Raw genomic sequence first — 27,493 nt, forward strand, 5'->3', positions numbered from 1 at the left:
ATATTTTATTTAGGGCTGTCTCCACAGTAATACACGAGTCCAGAGGAAACTCATGTGAGATGCTACACTCAGGGGTGTGCTGTATATCTGTCATCCGTACTTCAGCTCTAGTGATACTGCCTATTCTAGTGTCTTAACTCCCACTAGACTCTTTCCGTTTTCTCATTATATTACGGGCATTTTAGGAGCAGCATCAGTGGCTAAGGATGCAGTTGCTGTACAACTATTGTTGGAAGCCTAAGGAGCTGTAATTTTGTTGTGAATAATACCTTGAATTAAATGCTAATAGGGGAGAGAAAGAGTCCTAGCTATTAAGGTTGAAGAGAGTGCCTATATTCTGTGACTGCGTTACAGTGATAAGAAGAGACTCTTTCTTTTCTTGGTATGATGAGAGACTCTTTCTTTTCTTTTGGTTTGTATGTGATTGTGTATCTAAATACAGATCTGGAGAAGCTTTTCTTGAGTTTACTCCTAGTGGCATTCTCTTTTATGTGTCCAGGGCCGACTGGATATGGGAAATTGCTTGGGTGACATGTTTCTAAGGCTTTTGGAAGATCCCTGCTGGGAGAATGCCTACGATAGTTAAAGTGGCAACATTATTGTCATATGGCAGACTGAGAAGAAACAAATGCCTTTAGGAAGTTTGATTGGCATGTTAAGAAAAATAATGAAATGCTGGAAAAGTAACTTTGCAAGATGTCTAAGTACAAGGGGCCCGAGGTGTGATATACTTTATGGAGTAATGTACTTCTGAGTGCTATTGTTCCCAAGTCTGTACCTTCTATTCAGGGCTTTATTTCCACTTTTTTCCTTGTAGAAAAGGAACTCTTTTGAAACTTTTAAGCATAGTGTCAGACTGATCAGATCAGGGTCTCATCTATTTATAGAAAAAATATTGAAGGCTAAGTGTGGTCTAAGGCTTTCAATATGATGGCTTCTGGTGATGGCAAGATGAATGCTGTGTGTTCTCTGCCCTCAAATTCCTCATCATATCCAGAATGTCATTTTATATCTTTATCAGTGTTGGAGGGAGGAAAGGGCAGAGCTTTGAGTAAATGTTTTGGGGAAACCATTGGAGTTAACCTTTCAGATAATTCTGGATCTTTCCTAGTTCTATATACTATTGGATTTCCAGAATTAAAGGCACCTGGGATCACCCAGTCTAACCTGCCATGTGGTCACCCAGTTGCCACCTGTACATGCTTAGTGCTGGGCCAGCCATTTCCATTATTAGAAAGCTCAGGTTCTTAGAAAATCTTTTCTTACACTGAGCCCCAGTTCACTGCCTAGTACCATAAACTGCCATCCAGTTACATCTTTGTACAGCGAATAAGGCTGCCACACACGGGTGTCTGTCTGAGGAGGGGCTGAAACCCAGCTTCTTCCTGCTTGTCAAGCCTCAGGGGCTGCATCTTCCCGGAGGTCGATGCCTTTCGCTAGGTGGCCCAGATGCGCTGTGTGAGCAAGCTGGAGGCCTAACAGCAAAGGAGGCATTTATACTCCAGAATCTTCCAAATCACAGGCCTTTCCATGTTACGTTTAGAGGAAAAGTTCAGATTAAAATTCACATGTACTTAATTTGATTCCTATCTCCAGATGACTTTGGGCAAATCATATAACCTTTCAACCTCAGATTCGTTATATATAAAATAGAGTAACACACTCGTTGCCTATGTAATGGGTCAAAAAGTTCTTTTTGAAGATGGTTCTCTGACCCCCCATAGAGTTAGCAGTAACTAACTGCCTGTGACTGCACGTCATTTCTAATTTTTATAATATTTTGTCCACAGGGAGGCTGAGAAGACAAAACTTCTTATAGCTACCCAGAAACAGAAGGTGGTGGAGAAAGAAGCTGAGACAGAGAGGAAAAAGGCTATTATAGGTATTTGGATTTCTTTCTTGAAAGGGTTGTCTCTAAGTACAAGTATTATGAGTTTGTCCTGTTCTTTGTCAGCTTTGTGTTAGATATTAATAGGACTCAAATAAGATAGCATCATATATAGTTTAGAATTCTGGAAACTTCTTTATACAGCCAGGTGTCCTAAAGCCTTTAACAGCAGAGGCGGCCAGTACCTACGTGTTCAAGCTCTGTACCACTGTGTCTTTCTCAGGGACAGGCAGCCTCTGTGGGTTAGGGCTTTTGTGTATGCAAATTAGTCTGGATGAATAAATACGATGATCCCCAAAGCGGCAGGATTGCCGAAGGCCCGCTTTGAATCACTGACTTCCCAGACACTCTGTGATGCTGGATTGTTAGACTGCCATCTTAAGGCTCTCAGTTTTTTGTTCCTTAGATGCTGAAAGTTTAAGGAGTTTTTCATTAAATATTTCAAATATACGGAATGTACAGAGAACAGTATAATGAAGGCTCAACTTTTTGTCAAATTTCCTTCAGATCATAATTGCTTTAGGAAAAAATGTATCTTTTTGAAGCCTCCTTTGTACCCTTTTCCGGCTTATTTCTTGACCTGTCCTCTCAGAGTAGCTTCTTTGCTGAGGTTGATGTTTATTTTTCTGCCTATATTTTTACAGTTCCACTCTAAGTATGTAATAAACAATTCACAGATTGTTTTAAACTTCAAAATGGTATTGAACTCTACCTTTTATTTCACTACTTGCCTTTTTAAACCAGCACTGATTGAGTTTTACTCATATTGACACGTGAAGATCCAGTGCATTTTTAAATACTGAGTATTTCCTAGTGTGAATGAACCTCAGTTTACTCCGCTGGGTTGATGACTAAGGAAGAGTGAGATAGTTTCTGGGTTTTCCTTACTGCAGAGTGCTGCAGGTCTCAGTGCGCTTCCCAGGTCTCTGCACACACGCAGGGTTGCGTTTTCCTGGAGCAGGGCTACTCAGCGTGTGGAGCGGGTCAGCGCCTGTCGCCAGCTTTTTGTTTCTGGTTCACAGTGAGAAGAGCAGGGAAATGGAGATGGGGGGGTTCAGAAGTTCTTGGGGGTGGGGGGTTTGGTGGTGTTTTTTTTAATGTCTGTTGAACCTAATAATAAAAAATTGGAGCTTGTGCTTTTGTTATTAGACTTTTTTGAATTTATGCCATTTTGGTGGTGGACATTGTATCATACTATTTCAGATGAATTTCCCTCATTACTCTGAAGTTGAATATTGTTTATTGGTCTTTCACGTTTCCCTCTTTTTGTAGTGTGTGAATTGCCTGTTAATGTCATTAGTCTATTATTTGATTGCTTTTTTAAAACTGATTTTGAGAAGTTTTTTATGCTTTCTGGATATTAATTCTTTCCCAGGTTTAGGCACTGCATATATATTCTGTCAATTTATGGCTTGACTTTGAACTTTATGTTTCTGACATACATGTATATTTAATTTTCAGGTAATCAGATTCAAAAAGTTTTTCCTTTCTCATCTGTGCTTCTCTTGTCTTGTTTAAGAATTTTCTTAGCCCCAAAGTAATAATTTTATTCTAAAAGCCTTATCATTTTGCTTTTCATATTTAAGTCTTGAATCTATTTGGACTTGATTTTAGTGTTTGGTGTGACATAGGAATTCAGTTTAATTTTTTTCCAGTGGCAAGCCAGTTTGGCTTCAGACTGTTTATTAAATAGTTGATTATTTCCTCTTCTTTTTTAATTTTTTATTTATTGATTACAGAGCAGAAGGGGAGGAGAGAGAGATTTGTTGTTCCACTTACTTATGCATTCTTTGGTTGCTTCTAGTATGTGCCCTGACTGGAGTTTGAACCTGCAACCTTGGTGTATCAGGATGACTAACTGAACTACCCCAGGGCATTTCCTGCACTTGTATCTAATGCCACGTTGGTTATATGACAAGATCCTGTGAATGATTTGTGCTGTTGCTTGGGTCTCTATTTTGTTTTGATTTCTTGGTCTGTCTCCAGTACTACCTTGTTTTAATTATCGTATCTTTTATCTTAAGTCTTACTATTTGAGAGAGCAAGTTCCTCCTCAACTATTTATATTTAACCATTCCTAACTATTCCTAAAATTGGCTTGAACTATCCCAGGCCCTTTATTCCTCCATGTACATTTTAGAACCAGCTCCTAAGGTTCTGTAAAATACGGATGGTGTTGAGGTTTTGATTGGAATTGCATTTTCTATACACATAGTGACTTTTTGCTATTATAAATATGCTCCTTTTTTTAAGATACTTTTTCTAATCTTTTGCTTTTGTATAGGAATGCTGTTGGTTTTTTTTTACTTAGCAGTCTTACTCAAAATGCTATTTATTTTTTTTTATTTTTAAAAATTTATTTATCTTTATAGGGGAAGGGAAGGAGAGAGGGAGAGAAATATCAATGTATGGTTGCCTCTCATGCATCCCTTGCTGGGAACTGGCCTGCAGCCAAGGCATGTGCCCTAAATGGGAATTGAACAACAATCCTCTGGTTCGCAGGCCCACACTCAATCCACTGAGCTACACCAGCCAGGGTCAAAATGCTATTTCTAATAGTCTTTTGGATTTCCCATGTGAGCAAGCATGTTGCCTTCAGATCAGTTCTATTTTTTTTTCTTCGTAGTCTCACACTTTTTGGTTCTGTCTTACTGCTTTAGGCTCTGCTTGTTGAAAAGAAGATGGTGATGGGCATTCTTGTTTTGTTCCTAACTTTACGTAGTCCCAATGATGTTGGCTGCACTTAACTTTTGTTGAGTTAGTGAAGTTTCTGTCTGCCTTTTGCTTGCCAAGGGCTGTTAAAACTTTTACAGTGTTTTTCTATATTTGTTGAAATGATCATATGCTTTTTCTTATTAAAGCTGCTAATGTGGTGAATTATTAATAGATTTTCTGTTACTGGATTATTTTGTCTTCCTGGGATAAATGCACTTGATCATAATGTAGGAAGTTCTCCCCAGTATATTTCTCTATCTATGTACTTTGCTCATGATTTCTGTCGTAAAATTTTTATTTTCATAAATGAGATTAGCTTATAATTTTTTTCTTCTACTCTTAATGTCAGGGGTATTTTTGTTTTCATTTGTTTTGTTTTGTTTTTTGTATCATGGTTATACTAGCTTTAAAATTAGTTGCCTGACATTTCTCGTTTTCTAAAACATTATGTATAAAATACATATATTTTTTTTGTATATTTGGTGGAACTCATTTGTAAGAACCATTATAGTCTCTTGGTTTGTGCTTTTTTTTGTATACTTTTTTTTTATGCTAATAGATAACCTACTGATTGATTTCTTTATTGCAAATATGTCTGTTCAGGTATTTGTTTTTAAGTCTGTTTTGATAGTTATATTCTTCTAGAAAACTGTCTCTTTTTCATCTGCTATTTTAAATGTGAGAACATGAATTTATAGAACTCTCTCTTGATTTTGAGAATCTCCTATCAAATCTGTATGCTCCCTTTTTATTTTTAATACTGTTTATTTGTGCCTTCTTTTTTCCTTAGTCATTTTTTTCAGAGGCCTGTCTTATTTTTATTCATCTTTTCACAGAACTGGAGTTTAATTTGATTGATTCTTTGTCACTTTCTTTTCAATTATGTTATTTACATTGTTTTATTATTTCTTTCCTTCTACTTTTTTTGAGGTTACTTATTGGTTTTTTTATAACTTCTTTAGTTACTTAATTCTTTAGTTTTCAGTCTCTTCTACTGGAAACATGTCAGATTATGTATTTTCTTCTAAGTTCTGCTTTAGGTATATCTCAAGTTTTGAAATGTAGTTTATTCCTGGTGTTCAGTTTTAATTTTTTAAAAAACATTTTCATTATGATTTTTTCTTTGACTCATGAATTATTAAAAGTATGTTTTTAATTTCTGATTGAATGAATTTTGAGGGGGCTCCATTTTAGTGTTGATTTCCATTGTTGTTGTGTTTTGTCAGAAAATATGATCTATTATATAGATCTTTAAGTATTTGTTGAAATTTGTTTTGTGGCCTATCAGTACATGGTCCTTTTTGGTAAATGTTTTGTGTGATTGAAAAGATTAAGTAGTCTCTGTGCGTTGAATGCAGGTTTCTCTATACACCCATTAGGTCAGGCTGGTGGTGTTCACATCTTCTGTATTCTTCTAATTTTTGCCTTCTTGGTCTATCAGTTACTAAGAGAGGTGTGTTAAAATCTCCCATTTATGACTATGGATTTATTCATTCATAATTTTTTCTTGATATATTTTGGAACTGTATCATTAAAAGCTTTCAGGTTTAGGAATGTTACATCTCCCTGGAAAATTGTACTTGTTATGTACTAACCCTCTTTATTCCAAACATGCTTTTTCACTTAAGGCCTGTTTTGTCTGATGATAATATAAGCTATACCAGATTTCTCCCGATTAGTAATTTTCTTGATGTATCTTTTCACATCCTTTTACTTTCACCTTTTCTGTGTCATTATGTTTTAGGTGTGTCTCTTGTAAACAGCATATAGCTGGATTTTGTTATCTTATCCAATGTGAGACTCTGTCTTTTAACTGGTGAGTTTAGTCTTTTTATATTTATTGTGGTTACTGCTATGTTTGGATTTGTTTATATCATTAATTTTGTGCTAATTACCATGCATCTTTTTCTCTGCTTATTTTTTACCTCTTTTGTGATTGGTATGGAATTGGTTGAATTGTCTTTATTCTTCTTTTTACTTGACTGGAAGTTTTACATTCAGTTTCTGGAAAATGTAACTAGTCATGACCTGTAAAATGTTAACAAGCATACCTGACTTGACAAAGTCTGAAGTTATCATTCTCTCTATTCTCTTCTTGAGCACTACCTTAGAATGCTTCAAATTCTTATCACTGTTCCCCATTTTTCATACTACTGTTGTCTAATATTTTAGTTTCATGTTGTTTTTATTTTACCATTATTATTATCATTAATCCTTACAGTAAGCATTTTAATTTACATGTGCTATCTCATTTTTCCTTAATCGTTTTTGGAAATTAATTTTTTTCTGCTAGTATTTTCAGCAGAGGCTAAGGAGTGGAAACTTAGTGTTCTTGATCTGAAATACTTATGTTTCATTCTTGAATGGTAATTTAGCCTATAGTTCTAAGCCCAGTGCATTATTCTTTGCTACTTTGGCTATTTTTTGTTTGTTTTGCCTCTTCTGTTTTTACTTTTAAGATTTTTCTTGTTGGCGTTGGGCGTTCTTCAGTTTCACTATGACGTGCCTAGGCAGAGAAAGCCTAACTTGTCACTAGGCCGGTGGGTCGTTTCATAGCCTCACTGGAGCTGCAGCCCTTGGGCTGGCTCTGTTGTGTGCGGGGGGGTCTCAGGGCCTCGTCCGCTGGCCCTGCCGGGCAGTGCCCCAGGTCCTTCTCCCTTACTCGTCCGTTAGCCACCCAGGGCTGCCACCAGACAGGCTCTCAGCTCTTGTTTTGCTTAGGTTTCTTGAGGAGCTCCCATTCTTTCTTAGAATCTCAGCCACGCGTTAAAAACAAATTCGTTATATTTTACCTGTCACTTTAAAGGTAACAATTTTCAGCTGGTGTGCTGCAAAAACTTTTAAAACATGCAGTACCTGACTATTTAGTCAGGGCCACTGACCTCTTTCCCTTAGGTAGGCAAATAAGAAAATGACAGCAAACACAACAGCCGTCCAGTACAAATGAATCAAAATTTTACCTATTTTTTGTCAGATCAGCAAAAAAATACAATATATTTTTTGGTGTGCTGCAGAATTTTAGTAGTTAGTTTTTGTGTGGCATGAGATAAAAAAGGTGGAAAATTGCTGCTTTAGTGTTCTGTAGCTGAAGGATTTTCTCATTAGTCTGCCCCACTGTTCTCCTGGACTAGCAGTTCGGTCACATTCTTTACGGTCTGTCCACACACAGCAGAGAGTGGTGTGAAGTTGGGTCATAGCAGCAGTTCCCCTGTGTGAGGGACCTTTCTCTGGGTTCTAGCCACAGGCACCAGGGCACTTACCTTTTATCCAAATTTTATCCTGAGTTTCTGCTTACAGGTAAGTCTCTAGCCCGGTTGAGTAGTCGTATTTTTAGGATGGTGTGGTACGGATTGATTTTATGCTGACGAGGAAAGAGGGATGTGTGCCCTGGAGTATACTTGATAAAGGCTACTATCTTCTAGAAAGAAGAAACCACTTGGAAATTTTCTTTTCATTATGCACTGTCCCTAGGGAAGTACATAAAATATGTTAAAATACACCCTCTTAAACTGAAAAGGAGAATTGAGAATGTTCTTCAAGTACTGCAGTGATTGAAATGAAAGTGTAATTAGAATCTTTCTTCCCTGGTCTTGGAGCCTTTGGTTAAGCCAGAGGTTTACTAAGAGTCTTTCTTCTTTTATTTTCCTTGCCTATAACAGCCCACTACAGCTAATTTGTTCACTCTCAACATGTTTTTTTTTAAGATTTTATTTATTTATTTATTTTTAGAGGGGAAGGAGAGAGGGAGAGAAACATCAATGTATGGTTGCCTTTTGTGCGTCCCCTGCTGGTAGTTAGCCTGTAAGGAACCGGCCTGCAACCCAGGCATGTGCCCTGACTGGGAATCGAACCTCGATCGTCTGGTTCGCAGGCCCGCGCTCAATCCACTGAGCTACGCCAGCCAGGGCTCAACATGTTTTTATATTCTCAGATTAATTATCCTGCTTCCTCTTTTGTCTTCCACAGCAATCAGAACATTCCCTTTCTGGTATGGTTTTTGTTGTATCCTTTTCTTGGTGGCAGTTCGACAGTTGATGATCCCTAAGTACATTAAAGCTAAATTCCTTAGGCTGTCACTCAAGACAAGGCTCTTCTAGCCACTTTCTGTTCTTTTTGTTGGATTCTCTTGTCAGCCAGCTCTGTATTGCCTCTTTGTGACTTGTTCATTCGTACCTTCTTGTCTACCTTCTGCCGTGTCCTCCTAGGTCATGTCCATTATTTTCTGTAGGGTTTCTTCTAGAAGGCCTTCCTCAGTGTAACTTACCTTTCTTATTCTTTCTTTCCCCTGCCACGTTATATAATTGTACCTTGCCATGCATTTATGTTGCTCTGTTTTTGTTCTGAGTATTTTCATGAAGTACCTTTTTTCCTCCATTAGCTTAAGAACTATTGCTATTTAATCCCTTGAAGGATTGAAACTATTACTATTACTTTTTGTACTCCTCCTTCCCATAAAATTAGCACTGTCAAAATAGAGCAGTAAGGTAGGGGAAAATTCCCCCCTTTTTCTGTTGAGTTGTTTATAGTCTGGGTAGATAAAGCAAACAGGCCACAATACCTGGTGTGGTTAAATGTTAGACTATGTGCTGTTGGTTCCTGCGGAACTAGAAACGCGTTTTTGAGTGTATCTTTTTTGTATGTGATTACAGAAGCAGAGAAGATTGCACAAGTGGCAAAAATTCGGTTTCAGCAGAAGGTGATGGAGAAAGAAACTGAAAAGCGCATTTCTGAAATTGAAGGTACATCAGGAAAAAAAGGCTTTGACTATTCCATCTGCTTGTCTCCCCCAGGGATGGGGCTCTTGTGGGCGGGGAGGCCGTAGACAGTAGTCTGGAGGAAGTAACTGACCTGATATTCTAGACAAATTGTTAAAAAACTGCCAGTATCTAGCTCTTGGTTTGGTTTGTGACTGTGGCTAACTCAGCCCTTTCTCTTCCAACTTAGAATGGGTGCATTAGCTCCCTTTTTTTTCCCCAGGCAGTGTGATAATTACCCATACTCAGTTGTAAAGAATGTATAAGCTGAGAAACCCCACCAGAACATTTTTTCCTACCTGTCAACCAAAAATAAAAAAGAGAAAGAGAGAGAAAAAAGAAGCCCCAGAACACAGGTTCTCAAACTCCTTGATTTTGCCTAGTGAAATATTGCTGTTCTTAGCTTATAGTCTTCGAGACCAAACATTGAACCTCTTAGGTGTATATACCACTGCTTCCTATCACTCTGCATTAACTGATTTTGGGTCAAATTTGGAGGGCATGGATGGGGCAGGGCGCTCTACCTGCAGGGTCCTCCCAGCCATCACAGATGAGAATAAGTCTACCAAGACATGATCTGCTTGGAGAAGAAAGGTAGCTGATCTCTCAAAGGAGAAGGGCCTTGAACGGGCTTTTATTGGGTTTATTTGCATAGGAATATAGGATGTAGTATACATACAGCCCATCAATCATTGTCAGACAGTAAGGATCAAACAATAGGTAATATTCAAAGAACTAAGAGTACTTAATCTGAGTCAGGGTCAGATAGCTAAAGGGCCGTAAAATTCTGGGGAATAAAAAAGAAAAAAAACTTTGGGGAGCAAACTCATTTCGTGCTTGGACCCTTATCATTTAAATTGAGGGTATTAACAAAGTAGGTTTCACAGGATTTTATGCATTCTTTCTTAGGCCTGATCGCCTCAGGCAACCCACCTGGTCCAGCACAGGGCCGCACCTACCTCTGGCATGTTTCCAGCTTAAGTCACGCAGGGGAAGTAAGGCAGCCAAGAGATTAGGAGACTTTGCAGAGAGAATGAGGACTCAGGCTATGTCAAAGTCGAGGGGTGAGGGTCCATCACCCCCTTTTTCTATAGACCCCAATCCTTCCCTGAGGGCCCTTTCATGACGGTACCTGTCTTAGGTTGTCCCTCCTTTGAGGAATCTCACCTGTCGTTGGCTAACCAGTCATCCACTCTGGGCCAAGCAGGGTGAAGTAAAGGGGGCAGAGGCGGTGCCCCTTCCCGGAAGATAAGCTTTGTCTCCTTAGTGGCTTAGGGTCCCAAGGTCTCTCACTCAGCCTTAGCCATGGGGGCGTGGGGCGGTGGTGGGGGTTACAGCTTCTGAAACCAGGCAGGGAGGTTCCCAACAGGTGGAACCTATGCAATAAATAGAGCAGAGCTTTCATGTTTGGGTGTAGTTACATCACTTGGAGCCAACAGCGTGAGTGGGGTGTGATTGTGTTGTGATACTTTGGGCAATGGTGGGTGGAGGAAAGAAAGGGCAGCATTGGGTAGAAAATGAAATGGGGTCAGATGAGCTGAGAGTTGTTCAACATTGACAAGAATATTCCCCTTTGAGAACATACTGCCTGAGGCCTGGGATTTAAAAACCGCTAGTGTTGTAAGATGCCTTTACAGTAAAGTAAGCTGTCAGAGTATCAGGCAGTAGAGAAAGGGACTACTCCTACTTAAGGTAGAGTCTGAACTTGTACCCAGCTGAGGAAGTGTATTACAGGGTAACTTTGTTTTAAACATCCTGACTGTTGTGTTTGCTAGATGCTGCGTTCCTGGCCCGAGAGAAGGCGAAAGCAGATGCCGAGTATTATGCCGCGCAGAAATATGCCACCTCAAACAAGGTGACTGGCTCTCCACGCCACTCTCCTAGTAATACAGCTTGGGGTTTTGTTTTCCCATGTGGGGGACCCTCACGGGAATTGTGATAGAGATGGTTTTATCTAGTGGCAAGGAAGTACAGTTACCATCACACCCTCTACAGTCAGTCAGTCACTTGGCAAGATATATGTCACACTTCACTGGATAAGGAATTTATACATTTACTTATAAAAGTGGGGAGCTATAACAAAGGCAAGCAGATTTATAAAAACAGATGCCATATAGCCATTAATTTATACTGCCATAAGCTCAATAATTAGAGTTGAGGGACTTCTGAAATGACAAGTGGGGCAGGAGAAGAGTGAAGTTCACTTAGAATTGCTTCCCACAGAAGGTAGTGTTTTTTTTTTGAGTAGATGCTAAGCTTGTTTAAAGTGTATTTCTCATCAGAGACATTCTTGGCATTTTGGAGTGAGATGCTTTTTCATTGTTGAAGAAAGTCTTGTGCGTTATGGGATAACGTGGATCCCAGGCCCTTGCCTACTAAATGTCAGTAGTGCCTGCCAACTGCTGTAACAGTCAACTCCCCTCCCCCCCACGTTTCCAAATGCACTTGATTGAGTACTGCTTGTTTATTGGGTTTAGGAAGTGTTCTAATGAGGAATTTCGTGTGTAATAACTTGAGAAAAGAGCTGGGTGTTACATGGGTGACCAGCTTTTGTGTACAGTCTGGGGTAAGTTTAGGTCTAGAGAATGCATGTCTGGTTAGCAGGACTTAAGAGGCAGCTGGAACCCCTATGTTAGTCTGAGAAGGGAAGGATATGACCAAGGTCTGTAAGGTTATTAGTTGTAGAGTCTGTTGGGATGGAGAAAGAAGATGCTCAGGTGTGTGATAGAGTTGAAGGATTAGAGTCAAGACTGAAGGTATAAACAGGGCGTAAACTTTTTTGACTTAGAAAGGAACATAATCTGTATTCAGAAGAAGTGATAGGACCTGATAGATGACAGAATGAGGGTTGTTGGTTCTGTGAAATCCAGTATGAATTTAGAAATACACTTAACGTATTGGAGGAGCCAGCTCTATAGAAACAGAACATCGTTGGTCAAGATGGAGACATGATGAGAAACTTGAGTTTACAAAACTAACATTCCAAATCTGTCATGGGAGAGGCTGTCCAGGCACAAACATCCAGTCCTTGTCACTGAGGTCAGCTTGATGCTGAATGGGCAGTAAGGAGCTTTAGGTCGCTCTGAAAAACGCTGTTCAGAAACTGACCTATATTAATAAGGTTTTTGGAAGTATGTGGTTATACAGTGTGACCAGAGCTGATGCCAGTGTTTCAGCAGGGATATGAGTCAGCTGGGAGTGGTGTAGGGCCGGAGGGGTGGGGGTTGTCCGAGAACCGTTAAGGACGACATGGGCTGTGGCCTGGAGGCTTGAGATGAGGAGAGAATCACTGGGAAAGGTTCTGAGGGGCTTTTTTGGGGGGGGTGTGAGTGTGTGTATTTTTAATTTTATTTTTATAGAGATGGGAAGGGAAGGAGAGAGGGAGAGAAACATCAATGTGTGGTTGTGTCTCACACATCCCCCACTGGCCCACAACCCAGGCGTGTGCCCTGACTGGGAATCAAACTGGCCACCCTTTGGTTCGCAGGCCCGTTCTCAATCTACTGAGCTACACCAGCCAGCGCTTTGGGAGTATATTTTAATGGACATGGAAAATGAATGAGTTTTAATCAAACCCAGAGAGATTGTGGTTGGATATATCTTAGCATCATGATGTAAACAAAACATTGTTTTGTTTCATCATGAGAGAGAGCTGATGATTGACAAACATCTGTCCATCATAAGCAGTTTAAATACCCAGTTTCTGGGTAGAGGCAAGAGGCCAGACCAGGTGATTTCTTGAGATCTTTTCCAGTTCTGGAATGTGGTCAAGAAAAGTGGAATTACAGGTGGTTAATTATCAGGTTATGGGCCCTTCCTTTGAAGCCCTGCCACTCTCATCCATTAACCTGTTCACTTCTCAAGAGAGCCAGCGCACATTCCAGACTGATTCCAGGTTGATTCAGCTAGATTAAATGAGAAAGTGTATATGAGAGTATCAGCCACGAGTGATATAAATACTATTATCATTACCTAGTGAGTTATATCATTCATTGTTCTCAAAAACCACCCCCATCCCCAGGGTTTTTTTTGTTTGTTTGTTTGTTTTGTTTTTATTAAAAAGTGATTAGCTTCCTACCTCAGGGCAGAGTTGTTGAAGGAACTTCAGGTCTGTAATATAGCTGTAAATGTGATAGCCACACTTCAAAGTAAGAGAGGGTTGTTGGCGACAATTCAGATCTCAGTAATGATACTTACCAGAGCAATAGGGGAAATGTGTAAGGAAAGAGAGAGATGAATATTGCACCCGAGGGTCCTGACGCCTTTGTTCTTGTTTGCCCCCGCACAGCACAAACTGACCCCAGAGTATCTGGAGCTCAGAAGGTACCAGGCCATTGCTTCCAACAGTAAGATCTACTTTGGCAGCAACATTCCTAGCATGTTCGTGGACTCCTCTTGTGCTCTGAAATATTCAGATGTTAGGACTGGAAGGAAAAACTCTCCTCTCCTCTCTGAGGAGGCTCTTGAACCCTCGGGAGAGAGCCCCGTCCAAAAGAAGGAGAACATAGGTTGATGCAAGAAGTGGAAATGTTCACCCGTACCATGCTGTGGTCCAAGGGGTTCAGTGGGAACAGTGGTAATAGGACTCTTCGTGCTCCTGTGTTCTGCCTCTCCTGTGGTAGTCCTGGCACACCAGCCGATTCCAGGATAGAGCCAGCTGTCTGGCAGCCCAGTGGTCTTTGCGGCTGCGGTGTTATCAAGTGTTCGGTGTGTGTGTTCCTTTCTAAACTGGCACTTGTGAAAGAGGGAAAGTCTGATGCTAAGGTACTGCCTGCACTGGAATGGGAAACACTAAATACATAACAAGCTGTGCTTTTTTAAGCTGAAATCTGTTGAATAATGTTTACATTGATCCCTGGGGAAATGTGTGCTCAGCCATTCAAGAGATAGAAAGCCAGAAAGAAGACCTCCAGGATGTGGTAAGTGTGAAGAAGACTCAGTACACCTGGGACCCGGGCTCTCTGGAGTCCAGTCCCAGCTTTCATCCGCCGAAGTTCCCCAGGAAATGAGCTTCCATTGAGCAACCATTTACTTGATACGATTTATACCTTTTTGTTTTCCTATAGCCAAGTTGGTGGCCTGCTGGGACATGCCCCTTGCTACTCAGCCAGATTCCTTTAGAGATTTCTAATCAGTAGTTTATTGAATTAGTAAGCTCAGAGGTAGAGCTTGGTTTGAAGTTCCGGGGGAGATGAAACGTGTTCTTTGAACCAAGGCTTTGGGACCTGCCTTCTTCTCCATTGGGTGGTGACGGTCTGTGTCACTGCTCCTGGCCATGTGCGCCTAAGGGACCTGGGTTCTAGTCAGACAGCTCTTTACACGGCACCTTCCAGCTCTGGCTGGCCAGGAGCAAGATGGGGCTTTAGCCAGAAACAAAAGCAGCATAGTTCCTAGCTGTTCACTGCACAGTGTTGTATCATAACCGCAGGAAGTTTTTATTTCTAAAACTGGATTTGGGGTACATTCATTTGCCCCAGTACCTCTGCCTAAAGGCTGTACTCCAGGCTGCCATGGTTCCTAGCACACCGATTCCCCCGCTCAGTATTGTTCATCAGGAGCCTACATAATGTTGAAAGAAGAGTAACTTAGAAAGCAAACCTGGGTTATTTTTGTCTTCTTCCTTCTTGGCCCTGAGATACTGAGATCGGGGTTGCTCCACAGCGGCACCTTCCCTGGGAGATGAGGGTTCCACTGCCTTCTGGGCAGCCTGTGGATTTAATCTTCAGTGAGGACAACAGAGTCACTGGATTTCCCTGTGTATAACGCGTGCCCTGTTTTGTGCACATTACACACGGGATTATTACACCCATTATACCCATGNTGGGTTATTTTTGTCTTCTTCCTTCTTGGCCCTGAGATACTGAGATCGGGGTTGCTCCACAGCGGCACCTTCCCTGGGAGATGAGGGTTCCACTGCCTTCTGGGCAGCCTGTGGATTTAATCTTCAGTGAGGACAACAGAGTCACTGGATTTCCCTGTGTATAACACGTGCCCTCAGTTTTGTGCACATTACACACGGGATTATTACACCCATTATACCCATGGCAGGTAATCATTATACCCATGTATAATGTGCACCCTTATCTTCCCTCAAAGATTTGGGCAAAAAGTGTGCGTCATACATGGCAAAGTACAGTAGCTTGTGGCTGTGGGAGACCCGTTTCTTCTGGACTCTTTTTCATTTAGGATTAACTTTCCTGAAACAATGTGCCCCATAGTTAGACCTGAGTGCAGGCTGCTTGGTAGACCTTTTGTGTGGGCTTAGTTGCAGCCAGACAGGACAGTCAGCGGACCACATCCGGGGAGCGTTTTGCTGTCGGTCTCCCGACAGCAAGTGGGTTGTGCCAAATACTTCACATGGGAAAGGGGTGTCGGGTGTGAGTGGGTCTTTCCCCAGGGCCTTACCCCGTTGAGGCATTTGTAATATGGAGAGTGTCAGTTTTTCATCTTTGCTCAATTAATTGTATACATCCTATGTGAGTGAATTTTGTTCTCTAGCCCTCCTTGAAAGAACTTTGGAACTGTAACTTCTCACCTGTCAGAGTGTCATTGCTGCAGATAAATAATGATTGTTGTGGGAAACCTGGGTCCTTGGTCTTTGTGCCCTTCCCTAGAGGTGTTTCCTGTCCCTGTGAGCTACAGAAGGCTGCTGCCCTGGAGTGCGAGATGTGGGTTATTTTACAAGCCACGAGCCCTGGGGGCAGAGTTGAGGGACAGGGTAACCTCGTGAAGTGTTAAAGAAAGGACTTGTACTTGAACTCCCCCTGGAGTGTGCTTCCCGTGCACTCGCGAGCTCTAGGTCCAGCCCTCCTTCTGGGGTGTCCCTTTTGGCAAAAATACACACTGTAATCTTGAGTCTAAATTTATATGTGATATGCTACCTTTTTTTAAAAAAACTAAATAAAATTATTTTATTATCAGTGACTCATGTCTTTCTTATGTCTCCAATCTTTTATCTGAATATCCTCCCAAGGCTTCCTTGCCTATTTCACTAAATAGCCACTCGACTTATAGTTTTGCTTAACTGTAAAGGCTTTTCCTATACTCTTCCTAGAACACTGCTTCCCTAGTATGAGAATTTTTTAATTACAGTTGACATATGTTGGTTTCAGATGTACAACAGTGATTAGACATTTGTAACTTCCGAAGTGATCACTAGTACCTGGCATAAGAATTTTGAAAGCAGGGTCTCTATTCTTTTCTGACTCAGAGTTTAACAAGGGGTTTTCTGATTCTTTGTGGGTACAGCCAGCTTACAGGGGAGGGAGGGGGAGGGTGGAGCAGTGTGCCCCCGAGGCCGCCTGCGAGCTGGGGGCAGGGGGAGGCAGTTACCTGGAGCAGAAGAAGGATGAATTGTGTAAATTACAGCTGGTGAGTGGGCGGTGTAACTAACCTCCCTAATTCCGGCGTTGGGGGCAGGGTTGGATGTGCCCTTCCCGGGCTCTCAGCATTCCCTCCTGGGGACAATTTCACAGTGATGCATAGGCAGCAGCGCTTGGTATTGGGAGTTCGGGGAAAGCGTTGTTTTGCTCACCTCCAGCAGTGAATGAGGTTGGGTAGGGGGAGATAGGAGGCGGAGCTCAGGCGGGCTTCCCTGGCCTCATGGATCTACTGGTTATTTGGCCTGGAGTTTGGGAACCCCTGTCCTATATAGGCTTTTGGTAGGTATTAAAATGAAGTGATTTAAAATTAAGTAATTTCCTCTTGCTGTGGGGAAGGAATTTTGCAATTAGAAGTTATGACTTACAATCGCTTTAGGATTAAGTCCCCCATGTGTGCATACGCGGTTTTTTGTGATTTGCTGTCCCCACCCCACTTCTCCAGCCCAGATCCTTTGAATGTCCCTTCTCTGTGTGTTTGCATGTGTTTTTCCATCTGCCTGGCTCACATTTTCTCCCCTGTAGGTCCAGCCTGCCTTTGCTGACTCCTACTGAGTCTTTGCTTCCTCAGAGAGGCTGCCCTGCACTGCTTGCGCAGGTGAGCACCACACGATTCCCTGTGACATTTCACATGCCTCGCATTACCTGCATAGTCTGTCCTCAAATAATTTAGCTCTCTGGGGGCAGAGACTTTGACCATGGTCTTCCCCAAGGAAGTATTACTCATGCCTAACGTGGTGCCTGACCTGTATGCCTTAGTCATTTTTGTTGCATGAAAGGACAAAAGGATGAATGCGAAATGCATGTTAGTGACTAGTGGAGAAAAAAGAATGCAGAACTTAGGCCAGAGTGTCCATGTCAGGATTTAATGTGACTTGGTCCGCCCGTCACCTGTCGTCTCTGACCTGTGTTCCCATCCTTGCAGGGCTCTGCAGCGGACTCGGCATCTAGCATAGTGGGAATTGCTGGGAGGGGTAGTGCGCCTGTCCTATGTGAGTCAGTATATGTTCTGACTCCGGGTTAGACTTTAGAGCGTACAGGGCGTGACATACAGGTGCATCATAGAGGGCTTTTAATTATAATGTCCTGCGCAGCTGTGAGCCAAGCTACCTGGTTTTTAAACCTGGACTACAGCCATCCAGGAAAACCTCAGCAAGGTGACCTGGCTTCTCAGCGTCCTCCTGCCTCTGGTCCTTGGATGGGTGTGTAGAACTGCAGTTGGCCCTTGGCCCCCAGCATGGGGGTTGGAGCACCGACCCCGTGTGGTCCAAAGTCTGCATATAGTTTTTGTCTCCCGAAAGGCCTTAGAGATAACACACATTTTGTGTGTTACATGTATTATATTTCAAAAAGCTGGAGAAAAAGTGTGAAAATCATAAAGAAAATACAGTATGTATTTTTGCAAAAATCCATGTTCTGCAAGTGGACCTATGCAGCTCAAACCCATGCTGTTCAGAGGTCAGCTGTGATTTACTGGCAGTTCACTGCTCACTCCAGTTGCCCGTTATTACATAGATCATAACTCACAGTGACATAGTTTTCCCCAGCTACCTGTCCATCTTCTATTCCTATTTTCTATCCATTCTCCTACTTCCCAACAGCAAGACTGAATGTATCTTCCCTAAGCCCCTATGCTGCAGCCCTGCTCCCCAGTGTGATGACATTTGGGGGTGGGGCTTTGTGGGGGTAAACAGGCTGTAAGGATGGAGCCCTTATAAATGAGACACAGGAAAGATGTCTGTCTCTTGGCCGTGTGAGGACACAGCAAAAAGGTGGCCGTCTGCAAACAAGGAAGAGGGCTCCCACCACACACCAAATCTACATGCTAGCGTTGTTATCTTGCCTTCTCAGTCTCCAGAACTATGGGAAATAAGTTGTTTTAGGGCCACCCCGTTTGTGTTACGGTATTTTGTTAAAACAGCCTGAGCAGACTAAGGCACCATCTAATTCTGTTTTTTATCTTCAATTTTTCCTTTCCTTTCTTCCTATAAGTATTTATTGGGCCTCTAGTATGTGCTGGTTGCTGAGGCAACAAAAAGGCAGATAGCCTTGTGTGGTCGAAATGGGGGCAAGGGTGGCGAGCCCATAAAAGGCACTTACAGTGTGGTAAGTTAACTTGGCAGTGTACACGGGATGCAAGGGGCACAAACGAGGGTCAGTCCAGCCTAGTGGTTCCTAAGAGGCAATGGGAGCTTTGAGCCAGATTTCAAAGGATGGCAGGAGGCAGCCAGGCAGCTGAAGAGTGATGGGAAGTGTGTCCCAGGCAGTGGGAGCACCAGATGCTGTATCGGAATGCAGTTCACTGGTCCCCTGGCCTCGATAGTGCCACACACGCACTTAGCATTTTATGTTGCACTGCAGGGACCCTCACACTGGAAGCTGTGGTCCTGCTGCACATAACTCAGATGTGCACAAGACTGTCTCAAGGAACAGCCCTCAACCAGTGAGAGTCAGGAGTGCAATGGTCAGAGGAGGTGAGCCCTCAAACCTTTTCAGTGGAGATAGCAACCCTCCTGACACAACAGGAGAAACCATGCGAATATCAAATACAATTCAGCAAGTGTTTGAGTGTGTGGTACGTACCAGGAAACCTGGTACCTATGTAAACCCATGTAAAGCAGCAGTCCTCAACTTTGGCATCAGGGACTGGTTTTGTGGAAGACAAGGTTCCCATGGTTGGATGGAGGGGAGGATGGTTTGGGGATGATTCAAGTGCGTTACATTTATTGTGCACTTTATTTCTGTTATTACATTGTAATATGTAATGAAATAATTATACAACTCACCATAATGCAGAATCAGTGAGAGCCCTGAGCTCGTTTTCCTGCAACTAGATGGTCCTATCTGGGGGTGATGGGAGACAGTGACCCCCGAAGTGTGTTGCTTGTGTCCAGTCTACTCTCGTTTTGGTTCCTGTCACTGCACAAAACCCTACTTCACAAAAATAGGTTGCCGAAAATGGAAGCAGGCTTTTCAGTGCTTTCATGGCAATCCCAGGATATTCCGCCTTGACTTTTTTCTTTTTCTTGACCACAACAATCTTACTTTTTTCCTTTATGGCTACTGAAAGTCAGCACCACACACCAAATGGACAAGGCGGTTAATTCTCATAACACATACCCTTATCCACATAGCCACGGTCTCCTCCATCAGACTCCACGGTGAGGGTGTGGTATGTCACATTCTATTCTACAGGTGCATTTTTTTTTGTGAGTTTGTAGGGTATGGTCAGTTCTGGAAATAATAGCTTCTCACAAACTGCATCCTTGATCGGTAAGTACTGTGCTACTTCGGGGGCTCCATGAGGAAGGAAGGTGGAAGATGCATTGAATGAGTAATTTCGCTCTCTTTTGATGTGTATTCTTGTAGCATGTAGGTCTTGTCAGCCTCTGGTAAAGTCTTGTGTCATTCATTCTGATAAGCACTTCATTGATTCTCAAAAAAAAAGCCTGCAACAGCAAGAAAAAGCTGGAAGGAGTTACTGAATTTTCACACCTAGACTTGAAACTCCATGATCATGAAGTTCTTCCTCCAGGAGGAGATCTTCAAGAAACTAATCTCTGGCTTTTAATTTCTCTGTATCTGTATGATCTGTAGTAGGTGCAGTCTTTAACTTGAGTGGTTTTCCAAGTCGCGTTCCCTTATAATCTGATGTATAGGTCCGGTCGTACTGTTCGGTAACCTCCTCGGAGTGTCCGCCCTCTTGCCTGCTTTCCTGCCCCTCTTGTGCACAGGCTACTGGGAGCCTCCCTTGGTAGTTGTTTACATGTCGAAGCATCTGTAGTATTGAACTCGATTCCAAAGCCACCCTAGGCTTCTTAAAACGTTTCCAAACATCAATTCAGGGAGGGATGGCATATGTAACTCATCAGCTAGCTTCTCTGCAGACTTCATGATGTAGGTCTTGGTAGCCGTCAGCTTCCAGAGCCTGAAGGAGAAATCCTGGTGGCTACTCTGGAAGCCGTGAATCATCAAGGCCAAGGTGGGGCCCACATGGGCCAGGCAGAACAGGCTAGAGGAGCAGTGGCTGATCCCCACACACCCGACCCCCTCCTTGACTTTAACCCGCTTACCTCCTGCTGTGTGGCCACAGTTCCAGTACTGGTCGGTGGCCTGGGGCTTGGGAACCCCTGGCGGGAAGTATTGGACCAGCAGTGAATAAGACAGATGCCATCTCTGCTCTTTGAGAATCAACAGTCTCATGGGAAGGTAGACCTTAATCAAACAGTTCCAACTATGTAAGACTATACAAATGAGAGGAATGTAGTGCTCGGTGTGTGTGAAGGAAAGAGCAGCAGGAAGAAGTGTAAGAATGAGAGAGCATATTAGCCAGTTAAAGATCAGGGCATAACAAGAACGAGACAACCCAATTTTTAAATGGGCAAAAGATGACAATATTTCTTCAGAGAAGATATATAAATGGCTAACAATAACAAGATACTCAATGTCATTAGTTATTAATGAAACAGCAATGAAAACTATGAGATACTTCATACCCAGTAGGATGTTTATAACAGAAAAATTCAGACTGTAACAAGTGTTAGGAATGAAACATTTGAATTCCCCTACTTTAACTATAGGAATATAAAATGCAGTCACTTTGAAATACATTTTTGACAGTTCCTCAGAATGTGAAACACAAGAGTTGCCACATGACCCAGGAATTCCACTTCTAGGCATCTATGTGAAAGAATTAAAACATGAGCACAGAAACGGAACATTCTTTAAAAGACTGGATTGTATGGTGTGTGAATTATATCTCAATAAAGCTGTTAAAAATAAAAGCTTGGATAATAGTGTGAAGACCTCAGTTCAAGAACCTCCCAAAAATGGAACAAAGTTTAATGCAGACACAACATTACTACCCATAAGAATGAGGGAGCACTGAAAGATGAAACCCGCAAAGTAGGTGTCAAGGGAGGTAAGCTTTCTGAGTCTTGTTACATATCAATGACTTTCTTCAAAAGTTAGAAACAGACCTTTCAAGCAACAACTTTCAGAAATTAAAATTAAAATGCAACGCCATTTACATTAGCATCCAAAAATATGAATTACTCAGGTGTAAGTCTAATAAAATACATACAAGATTTATTTGAGAAAAACGATAAAACTTTGATGAACACAAAAGAAGAACTAGAAAAAGAGAGGTATTCCCAGTTCATGGACAGGAAGACTCAATATTGTCAAGATGCTACTTCTTCCCAACTTGATTTATAGATTCCACGCAATGATCACATCCCAATAAGTTATTTTGTAGATACCAACAAACTGATTTGGAAGTTTATGTGGATAGGCGAGAGACCCAGAATAGCCAACACAACAGTGAAGGAAGTAACAAAGTTGGGAGACTGACACCTCCTCACTTCAAGACAATATAAAATAGCAGTGATCAAGACAGTGTTGTATGGGCAAGAGAATATACAAGAAGGTTGGTGGGACAGAATAGATTGTCCAGAGAAAGAGCCACACAAATAGAGTCAACTGAACTTTGACAAAGGAGCAAGGGCAATAAAATGGGGAAAAGGTAGTCTTTTCAGCAACAGTGGTGGAAGAACTTGACATCCACTTGCAAAAAATCAATCTAAACACAGACCTTACACCCTTGACAAATATTAACTCAAGATGGATCGCAGACCTACATGTAAAACCGAAAATTAACTCCTAGAAGATGACAGAGGAGAAAATCTTGATGATCTTGGGTATGGCTATGACTTTTTAGATACTTTTTTTGTTCTGCAAAAGACAATTCTAAGAGAGTGAGAAGACAAGCATAGACTGTGAGAAATGCAGAGAGAGAGCTCTGAAATCAGTGAAATAATGTTTGCTATAATAAGTAATAGAGCCCTGACTGGTGTGGCTCAGTGGATTGAGTGCCAGCCTGTAGGCCAAAGGTTTGCTGGTTTGATTCTCAGTCAGGGCACATGCCTGGGTTGTGGGCCAGGTCCCTGTTTGGGGGGTGTGTGAGAGGCAACCACCCATTGATGTTTTTCTCCCTCTCTTTCTCACTCCCTTCCCCTCTCTTTAAAAATAAATAAATAAAATCTCTTAAAAATTATTTTAAAAAGGAATAAGTCAATGAGGACATTGATTATCTTAAATGCAAATACAAATGAGGGAACATTTTTCAAATGCCACCTTAGTGAATGTTTCTTTTTCTTTTTCTTTTTTTATACTTTATCTTCTAAATGCTAATTTGATTTTCTGCTTCATCTAATCTACTCTTTTTTTTTATAGCTATTTTTTTTAAAGATTTTTATTTATTTATTTATTTTTTAGAGGGGAAGGAGAGAGGGAGAGAAACATCAATGTATGGTTGCCTTTTTGTGCATCCCCTGCTGGTAGTTGGCCTGCAAGGAACCGGTTTGCAACCCAGGCATGTGCCCTGACTGGGAACCGAACCGCGATCGTCTGGTTCGCAGGCCCGCGTTCAATCCACTGAGCTGCGCCAGCCAGGGCTTGTTTCTTTTTCTTTATTGTGGTAAAATATACATAAAATTCACTGTTAACAGTTTTGAGAGACAGTTCAGTGGTATCAAGGGCATTCACAATTTTGTGCAGCCGTCATCACTATCCTTTTCCAGAACTTTTTCATCAGCTCAAACATAAACTCTGTCCCTGTTAAACATTAACATCCTATTTCTTCCTCCCCCCGGGCCCTGGCAACCTCACGTGTAATGTCTATATCTGTGAACTTAACTTCTATATCCATGAACTTAACCTCATACAAGTGGAGTCACGCAGTGCTTGTACTTTTGTGTCTGGCTTAGTTCACTTAGTGTCATGTCTTCAAGGTTCATTGATGTTGTAGCAAATGTTAGGATTTCATTCCTTTTTAAAGGTGACTGATATTTTATTGTGTAGATGCATATACTACCTTTTAAAAAAATTTATGTAATTATTTTCAAGTACAGTTTTCTGTCTTTTACTCCCATCCCAGCCCACCCCCCAGTGCTCCTCACCTCCTTCCCATTCCTACCCCACCCCCCGCCTTAGTTTTTGTCCATGCGTCCTTTATACTTGTTCCTGTGAATCCTTCCCCTTTTCCCCTGAAATTCCCTCCCCTCCCCCTCTGGGCCCTGTCAGCCTGTTCTATATTTCAGTGTCTTTGGTTATATTTTGCTTGCTTGTTTGTTTTGTTGTTTAGGTTCCTGTTAAAGGTGAGATCAAATGGTATTTGTCTTTCACTGCCCAGCTATTTCACTCAGCATAATGCTTTCCAATTCCATCCATGCTGTTGCAAAAGGTAGGAGCTCCTTCGTTCTTTCTGCTGCATAGAATTCCATTGTGTAAATGTACCATAGTTTTTTGATCCATTCATTTACTGTTGGGCACCTAGGTTGCTACCTTTTTATCCACTCATCTGCTGATGGACACAGCAGACTTAACTGATGAGAATCATGATAAAAAGTTGGGTTTGGGGAGGATGACTCCAACAGCTGTTTTTCCAAATAAGATTTCAGGATATATGATCTATTTTTTTTCAAATTTGTGAATTTAATGATTTGAACAGTCTCAGAAAGTTACGACAACTAAAATGCAACTTTATAGTTAATAAATCACTAGTGCTGAAAGGGGAAAAGTACAATGCAATGGAGATGCTTAGAAAATCAAAAATTGCAGCTTTTGTGAGTGAGAAGGTAGAAAACACGAGTCTTTCTCAACCTCAAGCATCAGCACGTTAAAGCCAAAACCAATCCCAGGATTTTGTTTATTTCTGTTTTTTTTTGTTTGCTTTTTTCCAAACCCAAGAACTGGCAGGTCACACCCCTGCACAAGACTTTGCATCCTAACAAACACTCAGACATTCCTAACACCGGGAGGCTGAAATGGAGCTGCTGGAAATTATTACGCCTGTTCTTGCTATTTGTGTCATTTGCCTGGTTTTCCTCTTGGGGAGGAAAGAAAGTCGCAAAGGAGAGAGGCTCCCCCCGGGCCCAACTCCGCTTCCCATCATTGGGAATCTGATGCAGCTAAAGTTGAAGAACACCCCCGAGTCTTTATCCAAGGTAAGGGGGTTTCATTCTGGGGCTGGCCATCTCTGTAGGAGGGGGTCACTTTCCAGCTCCGCATCTGACAGCACTTCGGGCTGTTTTACCTCAATCTTTCTCTCTCTGACTCACCACCGAGGCACCTGAGGGTGTCCATTTCTGTATTGCAAGACAGATGTCCTCTTTCTGTCTGGACTGGATCACTTTCTGGATTTCTTTCTAGAGCAGGTAGAGTGAGGTACGTTGACCAGACCTGAGCTCTAGGTTGCATTTTAGAGTATGAGAAAATTCTGCAATCAGAACATACTTTACCTGAAAGGCTTCCAATCCCCTTAGCATAGAACACTTACCAAAAGGCAAGCCCAGCAAGTGTAAAACGTGTGAAATGTCCTTCTGTGTGGCTATTATTATTATTACTACTTTATACAAGATGATCTATAGGATACATTGTGACCTTCACTCCCTCCCCAACATCTTGCTCCGATATAACTCAGCTCTGCTGTCCTGATGGACATTCATTTCTTTGCAAATATGAGAAATTATTACCCCACAGTGCATTGTTCAAGGACATATTCTCCAGAACAACCTAGGCATCCATCAATAGATAAATACAGAAAGTCTATCTATTTATAGATAGATAAATATCTATCAACTGTCTGTCTCTTTACCTGCCCATTCTCTCTCACACACTGGAATGTTATTTAGCCTTAAAAAAAAAAAAGAAGGAAATCCTGCTATTTATAACATGGATGAATCTGGAAGACATTATCCTAAGTAATAAAAACCTGACACAGAAAGACAAATACTGCATGATCTCATGTACATGTGGAATCTAAAATAGTCAACCTTATAGAAGTGGAAAGTAGAATGGTGTTCAAAAGCCATGCCTTAAGTGTTTGGCTGTTTTAATATTCTGTTTTTCCTCTTGGAGCAATGCTACCATCAATATATAGTTCTCTTCCTTTTTTACACCTGCTTAGCAAGCTGCCCCCGAAGCCCTTGTCCTGGTTGCTCCCTTCTCATCTTTAGTTGAAACTTAAATCTTCCCTCCTCATACATTCCTGACCTCTCTGCTTTATTGTTTTCCCGTCGTCACCCAACACAGCACTCTCTTTATCACTCCCATGGAGTTGTGCTCACTTGTACTGCAGATGCAGTCCATTTGGCTGTTTGCTGCCTGTCACCGTCACTAGCCTCTACGTGTTGGGGGGCGGGGTGGGCTGCTGGGCTGTGCAGGCCTGACACAGCACAAGTGCTTAGTAAACATCCACTTAATGGTTACCTATTATAAATGAAGGAAAGAATAAATCCATGGCTATACCCCAGGTTAAATTCCTAAAGTGGCAAGGATGGGGTAAGGGCTGAGCTACTTGTAAATTATTACTCAAGTTCTACCCAAGCCTCCTCCATTGGAGAGAGTTCACAATTGCACTGACACAGCTGCTTGAATCTCTTTTCCAGTTGGCCCAAGAGTATGGCCCTGTTTACATGGTGTACATTGGACCCAAGCCCACTGTGGTCTTACATGGATATGAGGCGGTGAAGGAAGCTCTGATTGATCAGGGTGATAAATTCCTTGGCAGAGGACCATTTCCAATTATTTCAGATGCACAAAACGGACATGGTATGTTCCAAATCAAAATATGGGTTAACTTAACAAATATAGGACTCGCTTAACAAATGTCTGTTCTGTACCAAGCCACTGATCAGATGCTCCAATACTGAGTGTAATTTTGGTGCTATCACCCAGAGTCAGCACAGACTCCACAGGTTAAATGTGTCATCCCCAACAGCACTGCCCTTACGTCAGTGGCCAGCCCTAGGTCCATGGGTTCCCAGGTCATCCATACTTCTGACCAACTGCAGAAAAATTCAGGGGGTTCCTGTGACCACCGCAGGTTTAATAATTGGTAGAATTACTCACAAAACTCAGGGAGGAAAGTGCAAACTTACAATGATAGTTTTATCATATAAAAGATGCAAATGAAGAGACACAGAGGGCAAGGTTTGAGAAGGTCCCAAAGGCAGAGCCTCTGTATCCTTACCCAGGGAATCAGAATGTGTTATTCTCTCAGCACATCAATATGTTCATCAACCAGGAAGCTCACCTGAGCTTTGGTGTCAAGTTACGCTATGGGCACGATGTATTGAGTCCTTGACCATATGAGTGAGCTCCATCTCTAGTTCCCTCTTATCCCTGAAAGTTGAGAGATCAGTTGAGATCCTTTGGCTCAGAGCCCCAACTTTCTAAATCCATATTTGGTCTTTCTGGCATAGCCAGACCTCTCTTTAAACCGTCTAGGGTCCCACCACAAGTCACCTCATTGTCATAAATTCGTGAGGTCCCTGGGGCTCATCCTGAATAACAAAGACTCTTCTAACACTTGGGAAATTCCAAGGATTTATAAGTTCCCTCCCAGGAACCAAGGACCAGACACATTCTTCTATTATATAACAGATGCTCTGATAGCTCTATTGAGATGAACCCCCAAAGCCGTCCAGCTCTAGCTGGTGTGACTCGGTCGGTTGGAGCATCATCCATAACTGAAAGGATGCAGGTTTGACTCCCAGTCAGGGCACTTACCTAGGTTGCAGGTTTGAGCTGTACTCCCTGGTCCCGGTGCCTATGGGAGGCAGCCAATTGATACTTCTTTTTTTAAAATATATTTTATTGATTATACCATTACAGTTGTTCTATTCCCCCCCTTCATTCCCCTCCACCCGCACACTCCCTCCCCCACCATTCTCCCCCCCTTAGTTTATAACCAC

General features: G+C 42.0%; 2 protein-coding genes and 1 pseudogene across 3 annotated transcripts in view; 2 read left to right on the forward strand and 1 right to left on the reverse strand.

The window, feature by feature from the left end:
• Nucleotides 1-14,793, forward strand: part of ERLIN1 (ER lipid raft associated 1) — a 39,726-nt gene extending 24,933 nt beyond the window's left edge. For both annotated transcript variants that reach the window (XM_037064175.1, XM_037064177.1), the window contains 4 exons: nucleotides 1,791-1,882; nucleotides 9,253-9,342; nucleotides 11,133-11,212; nucleotides 13,646-14,793. In XM_037064175.1, coding sequence (XP_036920070.1) covers nucleotides 1,791-1,882; nucleotides 9,253-9,342; nucleotides 11,133-11,212; nucleotides 13,646-13,870 — 487 coding nt within the window. In that variant the 3' untranslated portion in view covers nucleotides 13,871-14,793. The remainder of the gene's footprint in view (nucleotides 1-1,790; nucleotides 1,883-9,252; nucleotides 9,343-11,132; nucleotides 11,213-13,645) is intronic.
• Nucleotides 14,794-19,920: 5,127 nt separating this feature from the next.
• Nucleotides 19,921-20,645, reverse strand: LOC118999387 (TIP41-like protein; annotated as a pseudogene).
• Nucleotides 20,646-23,963: 3,318 nt separating this feature from the next.
• Nucleotides 23,964-27,493, forward strand: part of LOC118999525 (cytochrome P450 2C23-like) — a 24,796-nt gene continuing 21,266 nt past the window's right edge. Inside the window, exons 1-3 of the mRNA XM_037064178.1 lie at nucleotides 23,964-23,979; nucleotides 24,486-24,742; nucleotides 26,186-26,348. Of these exons, the coding sequence (XP_036920073.1) occupies nucleotides 24,563-24,742; nucleotides 26,186-26,348 (343 nt within the window). The 5' untranslated portion in view covers nucleotides 23,964-23,979; nucleotides 24,486-24,562. The remainder of the gene's footprint in view (nucleotides 23,980-24,485; nucleotides 24,743-26,185; nucleotides 26,349-27,493) is intronic.

This window comes from Sturnira hondurensis, unplaced genomic scaffold (genome assembly GCF_014824575.4).
Source record: "Sturnira hondurensis isolate 20B ecotype Veracruz unplaced genomic scaffold, ASM1482457v3 Scaffold0014854, whole genome shotgun sequence".
NCBI lineage: Eukaryota > Metazoa > Chordata > Mammalia > Chiroptera > Phyllostomidae > Sturnira > Sturnira hondurensis.